Here is a 21,336-nt window from a genome sequence, read left to right as displayed (position 1 = left end):
CTACTCAGTCACCAGCAGACACAAAGCAACACAGCTTTTCTCAGCAGTGCTAGTCACCCACTAGTAGTAAACTAAGTGAAACTGGCACTTGTAGTACAATGATCAGAAGATGACAGTCAAAATTCAGTACCTTATAAAAACAGGCACCACACCCAGCTGTTGCCACAAAGTTTATAAACAAAGCGGTCAGTGCTCACAACATGCCAGAAGAGCATGCTTGCATTGTCGATTAGACAAAAAGAGGAAAAAAGCCTTGTTTGGAGAAGAGATGGCTAGTTTTATTTTAGACTTCAGATTTGTTTGTTTTACATTTGAAACTAAGGCCATCTATAACTTCATGCATACAAATATTCTTGTGTATACAGATGGTCACTGAGAAGTGACCTGAGGTCCCTCCCCTATCAATTTCAGGCTATACTTGCAAACGATAAATTGTTATGACTGTATTTATGGAGAAGACAGATTTAAACAGAATGAAATAATGATAAAGTTACTATTCCTAGCTGTCCACAGGTAAGAGAAAAGCATTACCTAGGAATGCATCCACTAAACAGCTGATCCCACGCATGGCACGAAAGAATATTTGAGGCAGATGTTTAAGGCAGGGGTACTGATTCAGTTCTTGAGTCATCCCACTCACATTCAGAAACTGCTCCTGAAATTTGGGGGTAGAGCTAATAATGGCTGGGTTACTCAAATCCACAGGATTACTGCACACAAAGAGAGCAAAATATATTTTAGTTTAAGAACAGCTGTTAGGATTTTAAGTACTTAAAGATGCAATAGTTAAAGGCATTTCAATAACACCACCACCAAACAGCATCCAATATCTATATATTTTTAGCTGTTGCTCCATCACAGGAAGTAAATTTTAACTTCCTGGTGTCTTCATTTCAAATATTACCCAAATATGCCGAATAACTGTGTTACAATCCAATGAACCAGAGCATACACCTGACAGAATAATTCCCCGATTGCTGTAACATTACTTACTCATGAGGTCTTTTGAACTCAGTTTAAGAGGTCCTTATATTGTCAGAATTATTCCAAAAGGTAAGCAATGAATTAAATATTGCCAGCAACCAGTGATAAGAAAGGGAGTGGGCTGTAAAAGTTTGAGCAATTTTTCCTGACTGATACAAATCCTGTAACAGCAATTCCAGATTTGAAGAGTACAGTAGTTGTGACATTACTATTAATGTGTGAAGAAATTAAGAAAATGTATGAACAAATGAAGAAAGAGAACATTTTTTTTAGTTACTTAAGAATCAGATTTTGCACAGTCTAACATTTATCTAGCTTTAATTAGTACATAATGTTTATATAAAAAGGTTATTTTTCCTTTTTTGTTTATTCCTATAAAAAGGTTGTTATTCCTTTGACATTAATACCATGTCAGTCCCAAGAATCTTTAAAACCAAGCCTGCCACTTGGTTCTGTTGTGTATTTAAGGAAGAGTAACATGGATGTTAATTTTAACTGTATAGCTTTCTTCATGGAAACAGAGATACACCCATTTTAAAAATAATCTTTTGTAGGTTAAATTTAACACCCTGGAGAATTAATGGAAGCAGTACACATCTCTCAGAGCTATTGTTCTGCTTTTCCTGTTTGCTATCTCAGAGAAACAAAATTTATTGAAGTATTGTTTATCAGAGCCTCCAAAATGCCAAATAGCTGAAAACCTTCTAATTAAATGAAGCAGTTTACATTCTGAAGGAGTCAAAGAGTTCAAAGTCAAACAACCCACGCACAACCTTGCCCTGGACTGCTGCAGGGCACTGGCACAACAAGCCTCTCGTACTTTATTCTATTTAGGTACTTAGACTCAGCAATCTCCAGGGAAATTTTTCATTTGTCATGCAAATTTATAGAAATGATGCAAGAATATGAGCAATGGATGTCTATAATTACAATACCTCAGCATGTGTAAAAAGCGAAACCAAGTTTGTGCAACGCACTCATTATCCATTTCAGGAGGAATCAGACCAGCATCTTCATCGGGAATTTTGAACGGAGGAAATGAAGGTCCATATGTAAAACGCAGCAATCTAGGAAGCAAGTCAGACAGATCCATCGTTCAGTTAATACCCTCAAAAATTTAACTGTGCATTTGAGCCTCAGCAGTCCACAGGTGAGCCCACAAGCAACCACACAACATCCGAAGTTTTCCTAGAGATCCCTCTTTCATACAATCATTTAGCCCTCTGAGCTTTAAATGGTGCATGCCTGGGAGACTGCCCAAAGGTCCAACCAAAACAAAGAGCTGTTAAGGCATACACCCCATAGCAGCTCTCCCATCTGTCTAGCCAGGGGGGTTACCAATTTACACAGGCACATACATAACTGACAAGATGTTGGGGGGGGGGATGGACACGGGACACGGGACACGGACGAAGGCATTTAAGCCCCTAGCTTATCCTCAAGGCTCTTTAGCTAACATGTCTGATGACACCAGCAAGCCACATTAGGTTACAAGTCTAAACTCCAAGTTACTGATGACTTACAGTTTATACCAGCACACTGAGCAACACTTGACGCTATCCTACAATCAGCACAGGATTTGCCATCAATGGAGTAGTAAGCTCTTCAAAAGATGCACTATGTTTTGCAGAAGCTGGGAGTTGCAGAACAGTGAAGAGCAAACTCACAGAGGGTTTCACAGCAATGTAGTGTCATGAGGATAATGGCTTAGATAAATTGAGATCTTTCTCTAGATGTGCTATAATTACCTGACAAGTAATAATACACTTCGCTAAGCCACTGCTGTCTGGTTTGACCCGATTCATCCCCAGCTTTGCAAACTTATAGATCAATTTCCCTCATCAACAAAATCTTGGTGCTCTCTAAAGGGACAGAAGAGACGCGCGTTGCACTTTCTCAGTATCCTAGCATTCCCAGAAATCAGTTTTTGTCTTTCTCTAAGCTAAACTCGCTTTTAGCACCATTTCTTGCTTAAGTTATCATGCCCTTATTTCTAAGGTAAAAGTTGCTGTAATGGACAAGAAATGTCCCATTCATCATTGACCACCTATAAAGACATAGTTTTACAGAGATAAAGTCATTACAACTAGGAGAAACAGGAGGAGAGCAGAAGTCTACAGATGACTCCTAAACCAAGAGTTAAATAGGCTGAATTAGCACCTTCCAATTCCTGCAGTGCTGGGCACTACAGTAACATGCAGCCAACTAATACGAAACACACTCAAAGTATGTTTGGAATCCCAGGCTATTGTACTAACCAGCTTGGACAGAAAAGCAAGTGAGCTTTAGGGCATGAAGTCTTCACGTCCAAAGCAGAAACACACACACCTGTACCGGACAGTAACTGCTCCCCAGTACGCCACACTGATACCCCGGCACCCATTTACATTTAGCCCAGAGGCATCGCCCCATAGTAGGTTTTTGCTGAGGAATTAACTAGCTCTGACAAACACAAAATCTGGGCACGCCCCATGGAAAGTCATGCCCCGCATCTCTGCTCTGTGGTAGTCTGCACTGCTTCACAACTCTCCCCTTATGAGCTGCAGGAGAGCCGTTTTTCAAGGAGCATGGCCAAATCTGAACTGGAATTTGGGACATTTTCAAGAATGACTGAAAACAGAAATAAATTGCAATCCACACATCCAAGGCAGTTAAAATGGACTTAAAGCATGCTAGACGGGTAAAAGTAGTATCTATTGGTATGGCAACACAAGAGCCTAGTTTCATCCTGCTATGAAGTCATAGCCATGGATAGATTAACACTGCATATATGACCAGATTTCCAAATATAATTTCCCATATGGTTTTAATTTGAGATGTTTACTCTCAGTTTATTGCTAATAACCCACCTCAGAAAACTGTTTACTAAAACAACACTTTAACTGCTTGAAGCTGGAGCTTCATCGAAGTATTAAAAGTGCAGCTTAAAATACCACTGAACTTAAACTTAGCCTCAGAGGAGTTCAGCTTTCTATGTATTGGGTATAAAACAACATTACTGAAGAGCAGACTAAAACATCACAGAAAGCCTGCAGATTACTATGCATCCACAGAACTAAGACTGTTAGTCAACAGTGGAAGATGAAGTGTGGGCATAGTGCATGGAGCAGAACACCAACGCATGTTTTGAGACAGAGCTGTCCTTTTCAGATCAGTGAATCATAAGATATTGTTATGCAACACTACATCTAATGAGATAACAACAGCTAAAGAAATAGCATGGGAAATACACAGAGCTTGTATTGCAGCTTTGTTTCCCACAGGTTTAACAAGTAGCTCCATAACCTGGGGGGGTGGGGGGGAATCTATCCACACTTGGAATTTTGACAGGTAATTCAAAAGCAAGTATTTTCAGAGTTAAAATAAACCCTTGCAGAAAAGCATACTATTGAATTTTTCACAATGGAGTGATTTTAATAGCCATAGAAATGGTACTGACATCTCAGGAGAGCTGGGAGGAGGTGATTCAGACCCCTGCTCCTCACCAATTAATCTAGTTCTTTCCTCCAAGAGGCTGAGATTTGTTCTGCAAAGACTTCATACAACAAAGACCCCAGTATTAAGGGTACTGAGACTCCCCTCACTGTTCAGGGCCTTCTACTACAGCCTAACCTCTCCTATAGCCTGCAGATCCGCACTGCTCCCATGCCCAGCACGGCTTGGCACAGCTCTCCTCCGATACTTTCTAGAGGAGAGTGCTGCTGCTCAGAGAGCTTGCAGCCTGCCTCTGGCCCATCACATCCCTACTGCCAGAGCACAGCTGCCAGCAGTTATCGCACAGCTTCAGCTCCTTAGGGCAGGAAAGGCAGAGGCCAAGAGTCAGCTCAAACACAGCAACATGCAGCAGTAACAAGCATCTGATAATTTTGGTGGTGACTGCCATTAAATGCACAAACTATAATGCTACACTAATATTCATGACTCATTCTTCGTGGGACAGAATGAAGAGTCACAGTGATGGAGACTACGATACACACCCTGTAAAGTGCTACATATCAGAGAGATGCTGAGATTACACAATAACAGAGACAATCCAATTCAGATCTTCATGTGCAGCACAAAAGACACACACAAACAGTAAAAGCCAAGGATACTATCAAGATCTCTTACTTGGTTTTGCTCATTCACTTTTGGATGGCTGCACATTCCACAAATAAGCAACTCCAGAGAACAACATGTGTAACTGCGATCATCCCCATACACGTCTGTTTACTTCCACGGGATTTCTCCTACCTGGAAGTAAGGGCACAGATGACCTTGTTCCACTGCTCAACTACTGCAGGGTGATGTCGCCAGTTGGCCACCATCTCTTTGGCAGTTTTCCAGTAAGGTGGTGTTGGAAAGCACCGTGTACAAGCTAGTAACCACACCTCAAACAGCACACCAATTAATTTTTCAGCCAGATTCTCAGCAATGCCACCTTGTAAGAGAAACAAAGCATGCCTTTAGTGAGTAATCAATCTAAATAACTTAAGAATCTTTATGCACTTCAAGTATCTCCCCAAGGAGATTTCAGTTTAATTTTTTTTCATCCTTTTTCATTTAAGAGTGATTCCTGATTGCTTCCTACAGCCAATTAGCCTTCTTACAAGCCCAAACATAATATATAATAAAGCCCAGCCACATACATGTGTCACTAAGGGACACTGGGGATTCACTGATCTTAGGCTGTCTTCTACTGCACTCTATATTCGTAGAATCACAGAATCGTTAAGGTTGGAAAAGACCCTTAAGATCATCGAGTCTAACCGCTAACGTATCACTGCCAAGTCCACCACTAAACTGTATCCTCAAGCACCATGTCTGCCCTTCTTTTAAATACCTCCAGGGATGGAGACTCCACCACCTCCCTGGGCAGCCTGTGCCAATGTCTGACAGCCAAAGCTTTCGGTGAAGAAGTTTTTCCTAAAAGCCAACCTAAACCTCCCCTGGCGCAGCTTGAGGCCATTTCCTCTCGTCCTATCGCTTGTTACTAGGGAGAAGAGACCAACCCCCACCTCGCTACAGCCTCCTTTCAGGGAGTTGTAGAGAGCGATAAGGTCTCCCCTCAGCCTCCTCTTCTCCAGGCTAAACCCCCCCAAGCCCCCTCAGCCGCCCCCCAGCACACTTGTGCTCCAGACCCTGCCCCAGCCCCGCTGCCCTTCTCTGGACACGCTCCAGCCCCTCAAGGGCCTTCTTGTCCCGAGGGGCCCAAACCTGAGCCCAGCATTCGAGGTGGGGCCTCACCAGTGCTGAGCACAGGGGCCCCATCCCTGCCCGGCTCCTGCTGGCCACACCAGTGCTGACACAAGCCCGGGGGCTGGTGGCCTCCTTGGCCACCTGGGCACTGCTGGCTCATGCCCAGCCGGCTGTCAGCCAGCACCCCCAGGGGCTTTTCCTCCAGGCAGCTCTTCAGCCCCTCTGCCCCAAGCATGGGGTTGGTATGACCCAAGGGCAGGACCCGGCACTTGGCCTTGTTGAATCTCATATTGATGCCTTTTTTAAAAGTAGGTATAAACTGACAATATTGTTTACCAGTAGGCAGACCAAATAGCAAGGTACATAGGGATTTCAGCAAAACAAACAGGGAGCAACATTATCCAAAACCTTTCACCATGAACTGTTCCTGTACAGTCACTACTGTGCAAAAATACGTTTAGGAGAAATCGGCTCCAAATCATCCCGTCTTTTCTGACAATGCTTTTTTTTCAGAGTACTGTAGCAGAATTAAGAGCAAGCTATTGCACTTTGGTGGCTAAGAGCTTTTAACAGGTTTCCCCCATCCTCCCGGCAGCTCAACATCAAGCAGAGCCAAAGGTTTTTCCAGTAATTGAAGCAAACGGAAGTTGAACATGAACCTTGCACAGTTGGAGCTGCTAGAAGAGTGTCATTGATCTGAAGAAGAAATAATAACAGAACCTCCCAGGTTTCTCTTGCCATAATTGTTGATTCACGAGCCAGTTTCTGGACAGCTTTCAAAACCTGCAAGCACAATCTAATCTGACTAGATCCTGGGTCTGGCCTGCAAGAAAAGAAAACAATACTTGAGTCTCTAAACAAGAGCTATAAAGTGATGCATACAATAATCTCAACTTTGAGTGATTACAAGAGGAAACATCAATATTATTGAATGAGAGCCAAGAACATGAGCTAATATGCTTCTACGCACCCTAACTCTGTCTCCAAGCATCCTAACTCTGCCTTAATGAGTACAAGACGTACCATAACGTTCTTCTCTACATGACACAGAACTCACTGCCGAGGAGTGAACACTAACTGGAGCAAGCACAACCCATTATCCCAAAGGAATTTATCTTAGACCAAACAATGAGAATGTAGTTGAGACGTCACTAATTGCTACATACATAGTTCAGAAGGAAAATGGCAAAATGAGGAGAAAATATTGTTAGCAAACTAATTGAAATTCTTCCAAGTACTCCTCTTGCTTCCAAATGTGGATCCAACTTTTACACCCAGTTCCTTGGATTTAGAAAAAAAAAAAAATCTGGAAAAAGGTCATTAAATAGGAAACTCAGACTAAAGGAAGAGGAGTAAGTAAGGAAGACAGGGAACAAGTTGATAGTATCAATGTTTTCCCTGTAGTAACAACCAGTTCCACACTGTCACAGCTGAGTCACTCAACATGAAGTGTTGCAGAAGCAGCACAAAGCAGCATGCTCTCTTCCCACCAGTTAGTTTGGACAAGGCAGAACAGATACAAAATAGTAACATGAAATGTTCTGGACAGTATCTGAGGACGCTGGTAAACAAAGCTGAGGAAGCCTAAAAGTTTAAAGGGTGAGAGATTACAAATTAGACTGTGCAATAAATACACACAAGTCATATTTCAGCTTGTAAGCCATTTCCTTATCCATCCTACTACTTACTGAAAGGATGACTAAAAAAAATCATAAAAATATTACCTTCCACTGGACTACCAAGTAGTATTATCAGATTCCTACCAAACATTTTCAGTGTGGTATAACCCACAAGTCGTTACATGGTGAGCATCTTAAGAAAAGCAGATCTTTATCTAGTGGATCAGTATGTTCTTAGAAAATAGTAGCTCGCATTGAGATCACTTATTAACAGACATGCTCTAAAAATACTATCAACTCTTATCTTGATAGAATAAATGTCATGTTAGAGTACAGGAAACAAGATTACAAAGAGACAAGATAATACCTAATGCAAAATTGCAGACTACCAGTCAGAGTTCAGGACTTCAGTGGGTTCCTTGATGCTAGTGCTAGACCCTAACAGATAGTCTCTGTAGAACAATGATGCTTGGGGCGAGTAATCCCTGCCCTGGTTATAGCACTATTTTTACCCTAAGCAACCGAGCAGATACTTTAATCAGAAGATATCCTTTATCTTGATATGCATGAAGTTTCAAAGCCTGTTTAAAGACTTGTTTCCCTAATGATTTAGGCAATCTATATGAAGGGGGCTTACATGTAGGAGCTCCACATGCAGGATGACAAATGGGATACTTCTGAGCTAATATGATAAAGACAACTCTAAAGTCCCTGCCCATCTATCGGTTCTTCTTGTCCGCAAAGTCAACTGGATGGCAAACTTTGGTTGCAGCATTTTGCAGACTCGTCACTAGATCTCTATGGAACCTGGCCTTTTCTTTCCCACACTCCTTTGCAACAAGAATTGTTCTTGTGATTTCATATGAGGAGCAGAAGTTAATACAAAAAAAGTGACTGCCCAAGTGTAACAGATACATGTTCCATGGTCTCTCAAGCAGTTCCAAACATTTTAGTTGCACAGAAGGGCCTGGTCTCTACACTTCAATCTCCTGGGGAAGGGATGCAGGTGGAGAGAGCTCTCATGTTTTCTTTCCATGTTTCCAACAGAGTTTGCAGCACTGAAACTTTATCTGACAACAGTAACTTCCACTACTGCTTAAGTAATCTGCAAGGCTTCCTCAATATCGTAGGGTTGCTAGAGATGGAAAGCCTGGAGGTTGCATGAGGACTGCTCAAAAATGTCAAGAAAAAGAGTGTTCATTTCATCAGGGTGGACAGAAGGTCAGCACTGGAGGGAAGGATGCAAGCACCTTCTCTCTAGTCAGTCCGGCAGACAGGAAAGGCAACCTGACTCAGCCATCTTTCACTGTTCTTATTTTTCAGTACCACATTATTTCACATATTAAAATGTTTACATGGACATTCACTGAGCATTCAAACTAGAATAATTTATACACACCTGCTTTGTATTCGGTGTAAGCATGTTCCTGAGATGCTATTTAAGTTGAACTGCTCACTTAAGGGTGCCACATTTCACATCTCAACTGTACATCCTCCTCAGGGTCCGAAACCCTCACCACAACTCTGGGCCACCACTTTTAAGGCAGCCAAACCAACAGCTACATAATTTCCAGGAAACCAGGATGAGGAAGGAAGCTATTTTAATCACAAACCTCCATAGGACATAGGCTTATAATAAAGGCTTAGTATTCGCAATACCAGAAGAGGAGATTTTTCCAGGAGATAGTTCAATGCAGGTTACTACTACAGCTCCTGGCTAAGTATTCTACAGGAGCCCACCAGCACCAGCAACCCGCATTAATTGGTTAAAACCAGAAATTATTCTCCTCTTCCCCTCCACAGGCACATGAGAATATGAGTCTTTCCTTTCACTCAAGCAAGGTGTGCACAACTTGGTTCTGCATTTAATTTCCATTATAGAATGTCTTCCTGTTGCTGGAGTGAATTTTGAACACAGCCTCCTGAAGAACAAAACTTCAAGTTCTTTTTCTTGAAAACAGAGTAGGGACTTTAATATCAAGTGTTGACAATAACACCATTGCAGATACATCCCAGAGGCTTTTGAAATAAAAACAGAATAGTTAATACGGGGCGGGGCAGGGGGGGAATATACAAGCGTTTAAAATAATTATTTTCCAGCCTTCCCTGTCTCTGGATGTTAATTATTTTGTTCAACAGCCATCACATGCCATCTACTGCCCTGTACCCAGCTCTATCAATGAAGCTGGGAGAGACGGGTGGAAAGGCAGCTTGTGCCAACAGCATGCAAGAAATAGGACTACTGAACTGCCTGCTACCAGAGCCCCTGGTGTGAAAGCAGTCAAGGGATCATAGCAAGAGCTACTGAATGGGCTAGTGAAGAATTCATTCTCTGCTGTGCCAAGGGAATAAAGGTTCCTAGACAGTAGACTCCATTCTGCATGTATTAAAGCTTAAAGACAACCTTCTGCAGACGTCTAATCCAGAGCATGCTTTCCTCAGATTTGTGCCATTGCCCCAGCCATCCTTTAACGGGAATTAAAATGCCTTTTTAACTACAAGTTAAGAGCAATGACAACTCAGGTTAGGTGGTAGACTTTGAAGCGATCAATAAATAGCAATGAACTCATCTGAATTTGTAGAGTTATTATTCAAAGCCCTTTATTAACAAAGCCTTCAGGTAAAGTTAAGTGATCCAAGCACAGCAGAGAACATAGAAGGCCACTTGCAGTGATACATTATTAGTACTGCTAAAGCAGATGATCGGGTACTTACAGATATATACTAAACATTGATCTGAAGTAATTTCAGGTAGCTAATATTTAAGTACTGTTTCACAGGGCACCATTAAATAATCTCCTCTTACTTATCCAACATGTGTTTTCAACAGCAGCAGGTAAACTTGTCATAAACTATAAACCAAGTATGATGTTTGAGCAATCTGACAGTATAACTTTGTCCAAGACCTAGAAGCACGTGTATCTCAACATTATCATCCAAGGATGTCTTGCATAACACCAGGCTGTCAGATAGCAAGCACTCCTCCACAGGATTCTTTTGAAACTACCAGCAAAAGATGGCCAGCATAATTACGCCCATTTAACAGGCAGCAAGATGCAGGCACAAAGCAGCCGCTTACTGCAAGATCCTCCAGCACATTAGAAATGTGGTCGTCTTGAGTAAACAAAGCATGGGATTGCCAAGATGTGCTCTTAGTTATCTCAGTTTTACACAATACCAAGCACGTGGTCACACAGTGATGCTATTCAACCTTTCCCCCCACCCTCCAGTCATCTAACAGAGATGGTTATTGAAGTTCTTAGAAGAGTAAACAGTCAAGTCTATGAACAATCTGTAACTCTAATTACCTAAACACATCACCAACAATTCTATTTGCAACTGAAAATTATAAAACAGGTTTGGAGAGACACCCTCCTAACTTTGCAATGACAACAGTCTTATTTTAATCAAAAGCCTCCGTGGCTCATCAGGCCTCTTTGACAGGTTACCAGTTGACTACAACCTCGAACACCTGAGCCTCCTGAGTGTCCCAGCCCTAACACTCACCTTGGTACAAAGAGATTTTGGAGATGTTTGAGAATGTTTTGAACATAAAGGTTTGGTTCTTTAATAACAGGTAAAGGAATTGAGTCCTTAGGTAATACAAGAGCCATAATCCAATCTGTATATACATCGACACAGTATTTCACAGTATCGCCATCCAGAGGGAGGGTCAGTCCATAACAAACCACCTCCATAGTCCATTTTACCTAACCAAACACAAAACAAAAGTTATTAATAATAAATATTAGCATGGAAACAATAGTCAGTGCACATTGGTTCTAACTTAACAGAATAACAGAAGTTATGTGGTACAGCCAACTCTAACATACACTGCATGAGAAGAAGTCATTAATTTTTATATCATGACATTATGAAGATTATGAATAAATGGCAAATCACTCTGAATCCTGAATCTCTTTAGTCTAACCTGTAGAGAGAACCCTTCAGAACACATGAAAGCTGATGTAATGGAAGATTTTCAAATTCTAGTAAATACTTGTACTATACAAAGACTTTTTTTTAAAAGTCACGTATTGTTGCTTAAAGCCTTTCTAATTACCTTCATTTTTAATTTGTTAACTGCTTGGTTGGTTTTTTGGGGGGTTGTGCGGTTTTTTGCTGTAGCCTGAATTTCCTGGTACAGTAGCTCAGATAAAACACTTACTACTAGGTCATGAAATACACTACTGCTATGAACTAGCTGTTAATAGAAGCCTTATGTAGATTACTAACCAAAAAATATATCACACTTCATAAAACTTGGACTAAAGAGAAAAAAAAAAAGAGGTAATAGAAAATCATTAAGTTGCCACTCTAGCACGAAGGAAACTATGATCTCTGAGGAAATGCACTTACTTCTTTGTCTGTTTTTAGTAAACTCTCACTTCCAACAGATGATGTAATTAAAGCTTGTCCAAGAGGACGCACCACTGCATTTGCCACTTCTCTCCCCACATTTTCAGGATAGCTGTGAAGTACACTGGTATTACCCTGATCATTCTGAATGACAAGATGCAAGGATCTCCACTCTGAGTACATAGTGCCTCTATGCTACAATCCACATAAAACCTGGAGGGGCAAGGAAAGAAAAAAAAAAAAAAAAAGACATAATTAGTAGAAATGTCTACAACATGAATTACCAAAACTGAGGCTGTTTGCTATGGTATGTACTCTTGAAAATTCAAGACGCATCTGTCCATGTCACACACTTGAAAACATAGAAGATACTCCAACAGCTGTTTTTCAACCTTTTTTTTTTTAATATAGCCTTGCTTGTTTGGGCTTTTTTTAAATAATTACACTAAGTTTCAGTTAGGGGCTAGCAGCCCATTTGATACACTTAAACTTAATTAGGTATGCCCTAATGCACTTCAAATCATTGTAAAGTCAATACACACATACAGTAACTCCCTAATCTAAATTTATCCCAAAGAATCAGGACAGAAAAGCCACTAGAAAATCTTCCAGATAGTGCGCTCAGAACAAGACAGAAGAAGCACAGAGTTCTCCTTTCAACGACGCTCCCAGCACAGCTGCAGTTGTGCATTTTCCCTTATTGCAGACTGAGCCAGCTCAGAGACAGTGAACTAACCAGGTTTTTGCAGCAGTGGGTTTTTTTTTTTTAAGTGGGGGGGGAGTTGGCATTGTTGCAAAACCACAACCAAGAGAGGCAGATTAGAAGCAGCAAAAGTTAAGCTATGCTTCTACAGTCATTCTCAGCCAGCATTTGCTCAGAAGCATGGCAGGGCATGCCCTCCTGCCCCGAGGGCAGCAGCATGTGCTGCTCCATCAGCACACACAGCACCTCACTGCCGCACAGTGAGCCTGGCCAGAGCACGCAGCCCTGGGAGCAGGGAGGCACAGCGCGACAAGACCAGCAGCTAGTCACGGGACTGCTGGCCAGGATCACTGGGCAGCCCAAGGAGATCTGCCACGTGCTGCCAGTTTTGATCTACGCATCAAAACATTCGGAAAGCTAAGCCAGCACAAACTTCTTGTCTGCTGAGACAGTTCTTATCTGGATCAAGATCTGACCTAACTCAGGTGAGAGAAACATCTGTGCCAACACAGAGGAGCAGTGGGGATGCACAGCCAGGTGCGGTGGCAGGAGCATCCCCTCTGGCAGCAGCAGGCTTTTGTATCCACTCACAGCAACATTAAAACTGCTACTTAAGCAGGTGGTGCCACAGCAGCCTAAGCCATCAGAACTGGGACTGCACTATCTCTTTCATCCTCTCCCACCACCACCAGCAGTTTTTTATCAGTTATCTGAGCCAGCTGACCACGTGAACAATAAAACAAGGAAACAGGGTTGGCACAGGAGAAAAGCCAGGAGAGTTCAACAGCCAGAGCTTAGATCAGCCCAAGCTGTCACCAACAGCACTCCAAGGACCGTTTGCCAGCTACACTTAGCTGGCACATTTTGGAAGCCAGCTAGTTATATACAGGGAATATTTTGAACGCCTCCCTTGGACATTCCTTGGCCCAAAACCAAACAAGAAGCCAGGCCTGGAAATACACCTTCCTAGGGACAAGCCACCATTTAAACAGGTCTGCCTATTTAGCTGACTCCCCAAGCGTTCACTTACACCCAAAACCTATGTAAAAAGCCTGATGATTCCCTTCAAGGGAGGGGGGGAAGGCGAGGCAGCAAGATCTTGGTTTTCCAAGCTATATCCTTCCTGGTTTGAGGCAGCATCATGTGTGCTCATCCGATAGCAAATTAATCAGAGGAGCCACAGCCTCTAGGAGACATATCCTCTCCATCCTTTAGGCTTTTTGTCTCCTCTGGGGGCCGTAGCAGGGGGAACACACATGCCACTGCAGTCAAAACCCTTAGGCTTAGAGGAAAACAACAATTCCAAGACACTAGCTCTTGGGACACAGAGAAGCCACAACAGCAACAACAGCCACCAATAAAAACAAGAAAACCCACCCAAACTAAACATGACCCACAATCCTTAGTGATGGCTTCAAGTCACTGCTATCTTTTCCCCTTTCTTCATACCTTATACCCACTAGGCCTCTTCATCTTCCCATTTCTGTCCCACCTGAACACTGCCTTGGTCTCCAACTTGTGTTTGGAGTAGAAGAAGGAGGGACAGAAGTGAAGCATCATCCACTTTGCAAGATTTCCCCTTCCCCTCTCTGGCCCACAGCACTGCCTCTACCCCCAGAGCAGCATGCCCGTGCCCGTTCCCCCAGCGTTGCTGCTCACCACCAGGGAAGGGCGAAGGTGCTCTCCACTCCTCCCATTTGACGCTCAAGTTCATTACAGAAGCACATAACACCATCTGAGGAGCGTTGGCTTAAATAAACTGATTCCAACTGATAAAGCAGCACGTACTTTCCATTGCCACACTCCAGCTGAAGGACTGGCAGTTAACAGCTCGTGGCAGGAACTTATCAGCATGCTGATAACTGCCAGCACACTTACTGTGGCTGCCCTTATACCAGAAGTATGGAACTGTTGCACTGCACAAGCAAATTGTAGGCAGTGCCTATGTAGGAGCTTTTTTGTCTAGAAGACAAAAGTCGGAGATGACAAGGATTCCCAAATCCTGCTGCCTTTTGGAAAACCCTCATTGCACCAGGGCAAAGCAACGGGAAGACACATCACCTGCCTTCATGCAGCTCCCTGCCATGCTGAAGCAAAGATGCAAAGATCTTTCAGGTCACCCTTCCACACACTTGTTAGAGGCGCAGCATTTGTGACAGACACAGGATAGATATAACATACCATGTTTAAGAGAGGGTTAGCAGAAGGACGGGGTAACCAAAACCTGTGGTGCCTTCATCAAACCTCTATCTTATTAATATTCAATACTTCCTTTGGTCCTGCCATAAAAAAAATCTTCTGTTAGTCTTACCAACATACAAGGAATACAGAAACAAGTGATTGCTTCAGATGTAAAATCCTCTTGAGGTGGGATTTCCTAGGGTATTGATTTATTCGCCCCCTACATTTAGCAGTAAGAAGTCTTGATTTGCAAGTCACTTTTCGTTTAAGACTCCACTTCATCTGCCATTTGAATTGGAAATTGCTGCCATTCATTGGGTTGGGGTATAGCTAAACCCATCTACTATGCAGCTTCTTACAACTGGATATAAGTTAAAAAAGGCTGGTAAGTCTCCCTACACAACTGTATCTGCTACCACATTCTGTTTTGGCAGATTCGCCATACTGACAGTTCTATAACTTGCTTTTAACAAAAGGCACCTAATGCTTTGTACAAGCAGTACTCTCTTCCTCAGAAGAGGCTGTATTTATCACAAATTACTTAAACAGCAACAGCAAATTGGAGGGTTAAAAAGCAACTGTCATACCACGCAAACAGCATACACTGATTTTGACTTCTCTTTCTGCAATGCTTCTGCACTTCAGCCTCAGAAAAGCACTCTTGCTGGCCCAAAGAGCATCTAAGTTTCATGCAGCTGAATATTCATATTTCACATAAACATATGTCTTGTTGACATTCAAATCACTAAGGACTCTCAGAATGACAGGCAACCTAATTAACAGGAGGGATGGGAAGAAGAATAAATAAAGCCTGAAGTTTACCAGGCAGTTTTACACTCCCTCAAGTTTGGAAAGGGGTCATGTTTATGATACCAGAGGCTGCACTAAATAAAACATCCCCAGATTCTCACAAAAAGATCTGGAAAGAAATTGTCAGCACTAACACTGGCAGAACAACTGAGAGATGTGGAGTTAAAATATTTACCATCTACTATGAAACTGAGCATAATCCCAATACTCCTTAGTGTGATAATAAGTTGGGTTTCAATATATTCCCTCCAGATCCATTTCAGCTTAGGAATTATCACCATATAAACCAGTGAAAATGGATGTTTCAGCATTTAAGACCAAAGACCCCAGTCCATAAACACTGCAAAAGCTGGTGAGTGTGAAAGAACTTATTAGTGAGCCCATAAAATGCCCAAAATAAAGATAAAGATACTTAAGTTCTATTTCCAGTCCCCAGAGACTTAATGTGAACAAGCTGCAGCCAAAATATTGAAACTCCTCGATAAGCAAAGTTAGACAGTGAGAATTACCTAACTAAATAACGGGCCCACATTTTGCAAGTTCTTTGAAGGAATATGCAGGAGCTCAGAGCCTAAAGCAGGGGTGGGGTTTTCGGACAGTGTGCAGGGGAGAGGTCAGGGAACCGGTCTTGGCGTACGAAGCAGTTCCTCAGAAAGCATGTGCTGAGGGAAGGGAGCATTGGGGGAAAATGTGAACATTTAGCCCTTTGTGCTCAGCAGCTTCATACATAAAATGAAACGTTTGCCTACATTGCAAAAGGATTTCAAGCACAAAGGAAAGCTGTCCCAAAAATCGATGCTTCTTGGGTTTTATCAGAACCAAAAAAGCAGAGCCTGAACTGAAAATTCAACAGCAGCAATTGTTGTTAATATCGTAGGTGCAAAGACCACCAGCAGAGAGACTCCCAAGGAAGACTGAAGACCTAATAGAGGCTAAACTAGAGAAGCATCAACAAAACGGGTCTACACCATAAAGTTCTGGTATATTAGATACACTTTATAAGTATTTCACAGAAAACAAGTAATCCCTGTCTCTAACACAACCTTACTACACCAATAGTACTGACACCCGCTCTCTAGAGGCAACAATAACTGTCAGAAAGCCATCTTGCCACAACACGCCTTCCCTGGATCACGTACCAAAGAGCAATTTTATGAGCAGTTTATGAGCAACTTTTCAAGCCAGCCGAGGCCTGCAATGTCCTAAGCATGGACAACTGCCACTTACCCCTCCTTGATGCTGCTGCCCCTCTGCCCTCCAAGCATCTGCTGGAGACAGCAACTTAGATCTTGGCAAGACTAACTCAGCCCCTCTCATATTAAGTTCACCAGGACTGAAGAAACACAGTCCCCTCCAGGCAGCTCATCTCTGGAGCCCATCCAACAGGTAGGCTCTGCCTTAGGCACACATCATGTGTAAAGGACAATAGGGAGAGCAGATAACAGGCAAAAAATAAAAGAGGCAAGAGCCAAACAGAAGACCCATCAGAGAGAAACACCAGGAGAAAGCTGTTATTTTTAAAGTCAGTATTCTGTTAAAGAATAAATGGGGATGCATGTCAGGATTACTATTAAATGAAAAAGTCTAGATTCAAGGCAGGAAGAGATCAGGTACAGACAGAACAGGAACTCATGTCATCCTTTCCTAGGCCATTCAGCCACAGGACTGCTGAAGAGAAGAGAACCACAGCTCCCCTTGCCCAGGGAAAAATAATTTGTCTGATTTTATCACCTAACTGTAGCAGAAGTTAATACATTAACCTGACACAGGGAAGGCTGGGTCTCAAACATAAGGTGCCATTTAAGCCACAGGGCTGGGGTCTCACGTTCCCCAGCCCTCCCTGTTCACTCACTTCACACACCCCATCACCACGCTGGCTCCCGACAGCGCCACTGGACACCACCCTTCCCAAAGAAGGGAGCAGTGTACCCGCCACAGAGAAAGCTGCCTAAAAATTGCATACTGTAACATCTGAAGATTAACAGAGCTATAGGAAAGCAGAAACATCCATGGATTTTGTAGGTTTTGGCTATTGCTCTGCTTTCAAGGTGCATTACTCAGACACAAGCACTCTTTGTTTCCCACTATCATTCTTGGCTTTAAAAGCAGGGTTGAGAAAGTTGTCTTTCAAGCAGGTCATCTGAGAATTTAAGGAGTTTTCACATCCCTCACTTGTGCCAAAAACTACGGCACGAACTCCACGGCAAAATCGTGCATTCCCCTGACGCAGAGCGAGAATCGTTTTTACTCCACCCTTTATTTTACATTCACACTTTTTCCTCAGTCCAGCTGCTTGTGCAGCTTCACACGCTGCACAGCCAGGACAGGCCCCCTGAGGCCGGCGCCCCCTCAGCGCGGGGCACAAGCCTCGCTGCGCTCTCCCTGCTGCTTCCACTTGCCAAAGGAAACCTGATCCGCTGTCCGCAGGCCGGGACGATCAAACGCGACGGGAAATGCTCTAAGGAAGGCAGAACCTCTGCAAAGCCCGTGGGGCCGACAGCCGGGCGCACACGCACCGCCCGGTCACCGGTGACAAGCTGCCCGGGGACAGCCACGACCGCTTCTCCCGTCACGGCCGCGCTCCCGCTGGCGACAGCCGCCCGCGGGGGAGGGAAGCTCACCGGCCGCCCTCGGCACCTCACAATCGTTTCGCGGACCCGAAACGCGGCTTGGAGCCGGTCCCCGAGGCCGGGTCACAGGCCGAGTAGGGCCTCGGGGCGGCGGGCCGGTGCGAGGGGGCGGCGGGCCGGTGCGAGGGGGCGCCCCGAGGCCCGCTCCCGCCCGCCCCGGCCCCGCCATGCCCGCAGGCCCGGCCCGGGCGGGCGGCCAGGAGATGAGCGCGGCGGCGGTTCCCGGGCGGCGCCCCGCCGTCACAGGCCCCGCCGGCGGCGGGACCGGGCCGGGCGCGGGCAGCGCCGCCGCGGGAGGGCCCGGGCCGCCTTACCTGCGCCGAAGGGCCCGGCGGGCATGTCGGGGCACGGCCGGCCACTCCACCCTCAGGCCGCCGGCTCCATGGTGCCGCGGCGACAGAGGGGAGACGCCGCTCCGCGATGTCCCGCTCCGATCGGCCTCACGCCCGCTTCCGGCAGCGCCACAAAGCGCACGGCGGGCTGCCGGGCCCCGCGGCGACCTACGCATGCGCGCGGCCGTGCCAGAGAAGAACCTCCTGCCCCCCGCGCCGGCGGCGCCGAATAGGTCGCGGGGGAAGGCTGTGCGCATGCGCGAGTCCGCCGCCGCCGCGCCCGCCGCCGCCGCCGCCCTCTTCCTCTTAAAGAGGCCGCGCGCGACTCGCCCACCCAGTCCAGCCCCGCCAGCGGGCTGCAGCCGCCGAGTTTTACAATAAAGATTTGCCCAGTGCTTTTACCGTAAATTTGTTCCGCCTGCTTGTTCTGCCTCCGAGAGGAGAGGGCGGCTCTTGCAGGACAGAACCCTTCATAGTACCATGAATCTCTGCTGCCTAATTAAAAAGAAAAAGTGCTCCAGAGAGGTGTTGGTGAGGCTGCTGGGGTGGTACATCTGGCAGGGACTGAGAAGGCTGAATGGAAAGGAAGCTCAGTGCACAAGCAGAGGCTCAGAGACCCAACAACCACGCGTGCAGAGACATGATGCAACTAAAACCATGCAGAGCTGGTTCACGGATACCTGGTCCCCCAAACCACAGTCCGCTGACTTGAGCCCATCTTCCTCTCGGCCCCTTGCATGCTCTGTCAGAGGTGCAAACACTCCTTCCAGTCTCTCACATTAAGGTTGACAGCAGCAGAGGAAGGGAAGGCAGAGGTTACCTGCAGCAGCCCATGGCGAGCTGCCTTTCTACTCTCTTCCTTTGTGCTCACTATGGGTGGTTTTCAGAACCACTGAGGATGGCCTCAGGGCTGCCTGCTGCTGTCTGCGCACTGCCTCCCCAGCTCGCTGCAGTTTGCTCTGCTTGGATTCTCCGTGTTTTATCACAGAGTTCATGCACTTTACCATTGTCATGTTACCTGTGTTTATGTATAAAACAAGTTAAGATTGCTGTCTCTTCCTTCCCTGTCCGCACAAGGCTCCCCTTCCGAAGCCAAGCCACAGCCTGACTGCTCCTGGAGCACACTGGAAGATCCCCAGCTCAGCCCCACGCTGATCCTGCCGTGAGGCTGCTGGGCATCGAGGGCCCGGCAGTGCTGACCCGAGGGGCGCTGGCCTGGCCGGGCTGCACATGCCACGGGGGGAGCTTGGTCTTCGGACCTGGCTGCATATACCCCCTGGCCACAGGACGGGCTGCACAGGGTGATTGCACTGGAGAAGCCAGTAGGCAGCTCCCACTCAGCACCTGGTGATGATGTCACCAGCCTGTCCTTGTCTTTGTCTTGAAGCAGAGCAGTGTGTTTTCATTAAACAGCCTTTTGCTTACCTGCAGAAATGATGAATGGAGTTGTTTACTTTGGGGAAAACCCTATAAAACCCCTAAAAGACCACGATGCCAATGAATATCTCCCCTGCACCCTATGCCATGCCCTGGCTGGAGGTCCATCCGATGATCCATGACTCGGGGTTCCCAGCATCCGAAGAGACATAAGGTTATACTTTTTTTTCTTTCTCCTGTTATCTCCAGGTCTTTTAATTTAAAGATATTTTACTGAATACCTTACAGAGTTTGAATACCTTTCTTGCTGGAATCCCTAATGAGCAGCAGCCCCTGCACTTCATATTTGGAGTTGGTGGCAGGATCCTGGCCAAAAATGCCTTTCTGGAAAAAGGGCAGTGGGGAAAAGAGTGCTGTTGTGCCCGCTGGCCCCACGCACAGCTGTGGGCAGCCGTCACATGTTTTTTGGCCCAGCTGACCCCTGCCTGGGACCTGGGAGAAGGAGTTATCTGTGTGTCCAACCACTACCAAAATATTCCCTTGTCTCCAAAAAGAAGGGGCAGGGAAAGGAGAGGCTTGGCCTGCGTCAAGTTGTGTGTGGTGGTTACAGGCTTGCTCGCAGCAGATGGAGCATTTCCGTCCCGCACGAAGGCAAGCTCAGGCACAGCAGTGCAGGGAGGCCCCGCGGCAGCAGGGCCAGGGGAGTACATGGAGCCCCCTGTGAGCAGAGCTGCTGAGGCCTGAGTCACTCACCATGGGAGTGAGCAGTGGGATGAGCGCCTCTCGAACTTTGGTGCTGAGGGTCGGGCAGAGGGCTTAGAGGATGAGTATGGCAGCAGCATCGCTGCCTAGCCATCAGTGATTAATGAAGCAAAGGGGTCCCTGCTGGCCCAGCACATCCCTGTTTTCAGACAAACAGAGTGTGTGTGCGTGTCCCCTGCCCCACTGGAAGCAAGAATAATGGGAGGGCAGCCCTGGGGCTGGGGGCCACCACCCTTCCACCCTGCCTGTCACCCCCAGGGCTGGCAGAATGAGCGCTGGGTATGGATCGTATAGATGCCAGGGCTGAGGTAATCCTAATTCACAGAAATCTATGTTGGTACCCCAAGAGTCAACTGATTAAGATGAACACACCAGGGAGCAAGGCAGGGGGAGGGACACAC

At 45.4% G+C, this 21,336-nt stretch overlaps 1 protein-coding gene across 3 annotated transcripts in view; it reads right to left on the bottom strand.

Annotated features, from left to right (window-relative positions):
* Positions 1-18,969, bottom strand: part of RALGAPB (Ral GTPase activating protein non-catalytic subunit beta) — a 69,116-nt gene extending 50,147 nt beyond the window's left edge. The window contains exons 1-7 of one of the 3 annotated variants that reach the window (XM_075108493.1): positions 18,779-18,969; positions 12,141-12,353; positions 11,289-11,491; positions 6,822-6,985; positions 5,218-5,404; positions 1,920-2,051; positions 532-710 (exon numbers count right to left, since the gene is read on the bottom strand). In XM_075108493.1, the coding sequence (XP_074964594.1) occupies positions 532-710; positions 1,920-2,051; positions 5,218-5,404; positions 6,822-6,985; positions 11,289-11,491; positions 12,141-12,323 (1,048 nt within the window). In that variant the 5' untranslated portion in view covers positions 12,324-12,353; positions 18,779-18,969. The remainder of the gene's footprint in view (positions 1-531; positions 711-1,919; positions 2,052-5,217; positions 5,405-6,821; positions 6,986-11,288; positions 11,492-12,140; positions 12,354-18,778) is intronic. The other 2 variants (XM_075108492.1, XM_075108494.1) reach the window with 2 other exon arrangements.
* Between the last annotated feature and the right edge of the window lie 2,367 nt (positions 18,970-21,336).

The sequence above is a fragment of the Phalacrocorax aristotelis genome, chromosome 13 (assembly GCF_949628215.1).
Source record: "Phalacrocorax aristotelis chromosome 13, bGulAri2.1, whole genome shotgun sequence".
NCBI lineage: Eukaryota > Metazoa > Chordata > Aves > Suliformes > Phalacrocoracidae > Phalacrocorax > Phalacrocorax aristotelis.
Note: the sequence above shows the minus strand (reverse complement) of the source record. Positions and strands in the feature narration are given on the sequence as shown.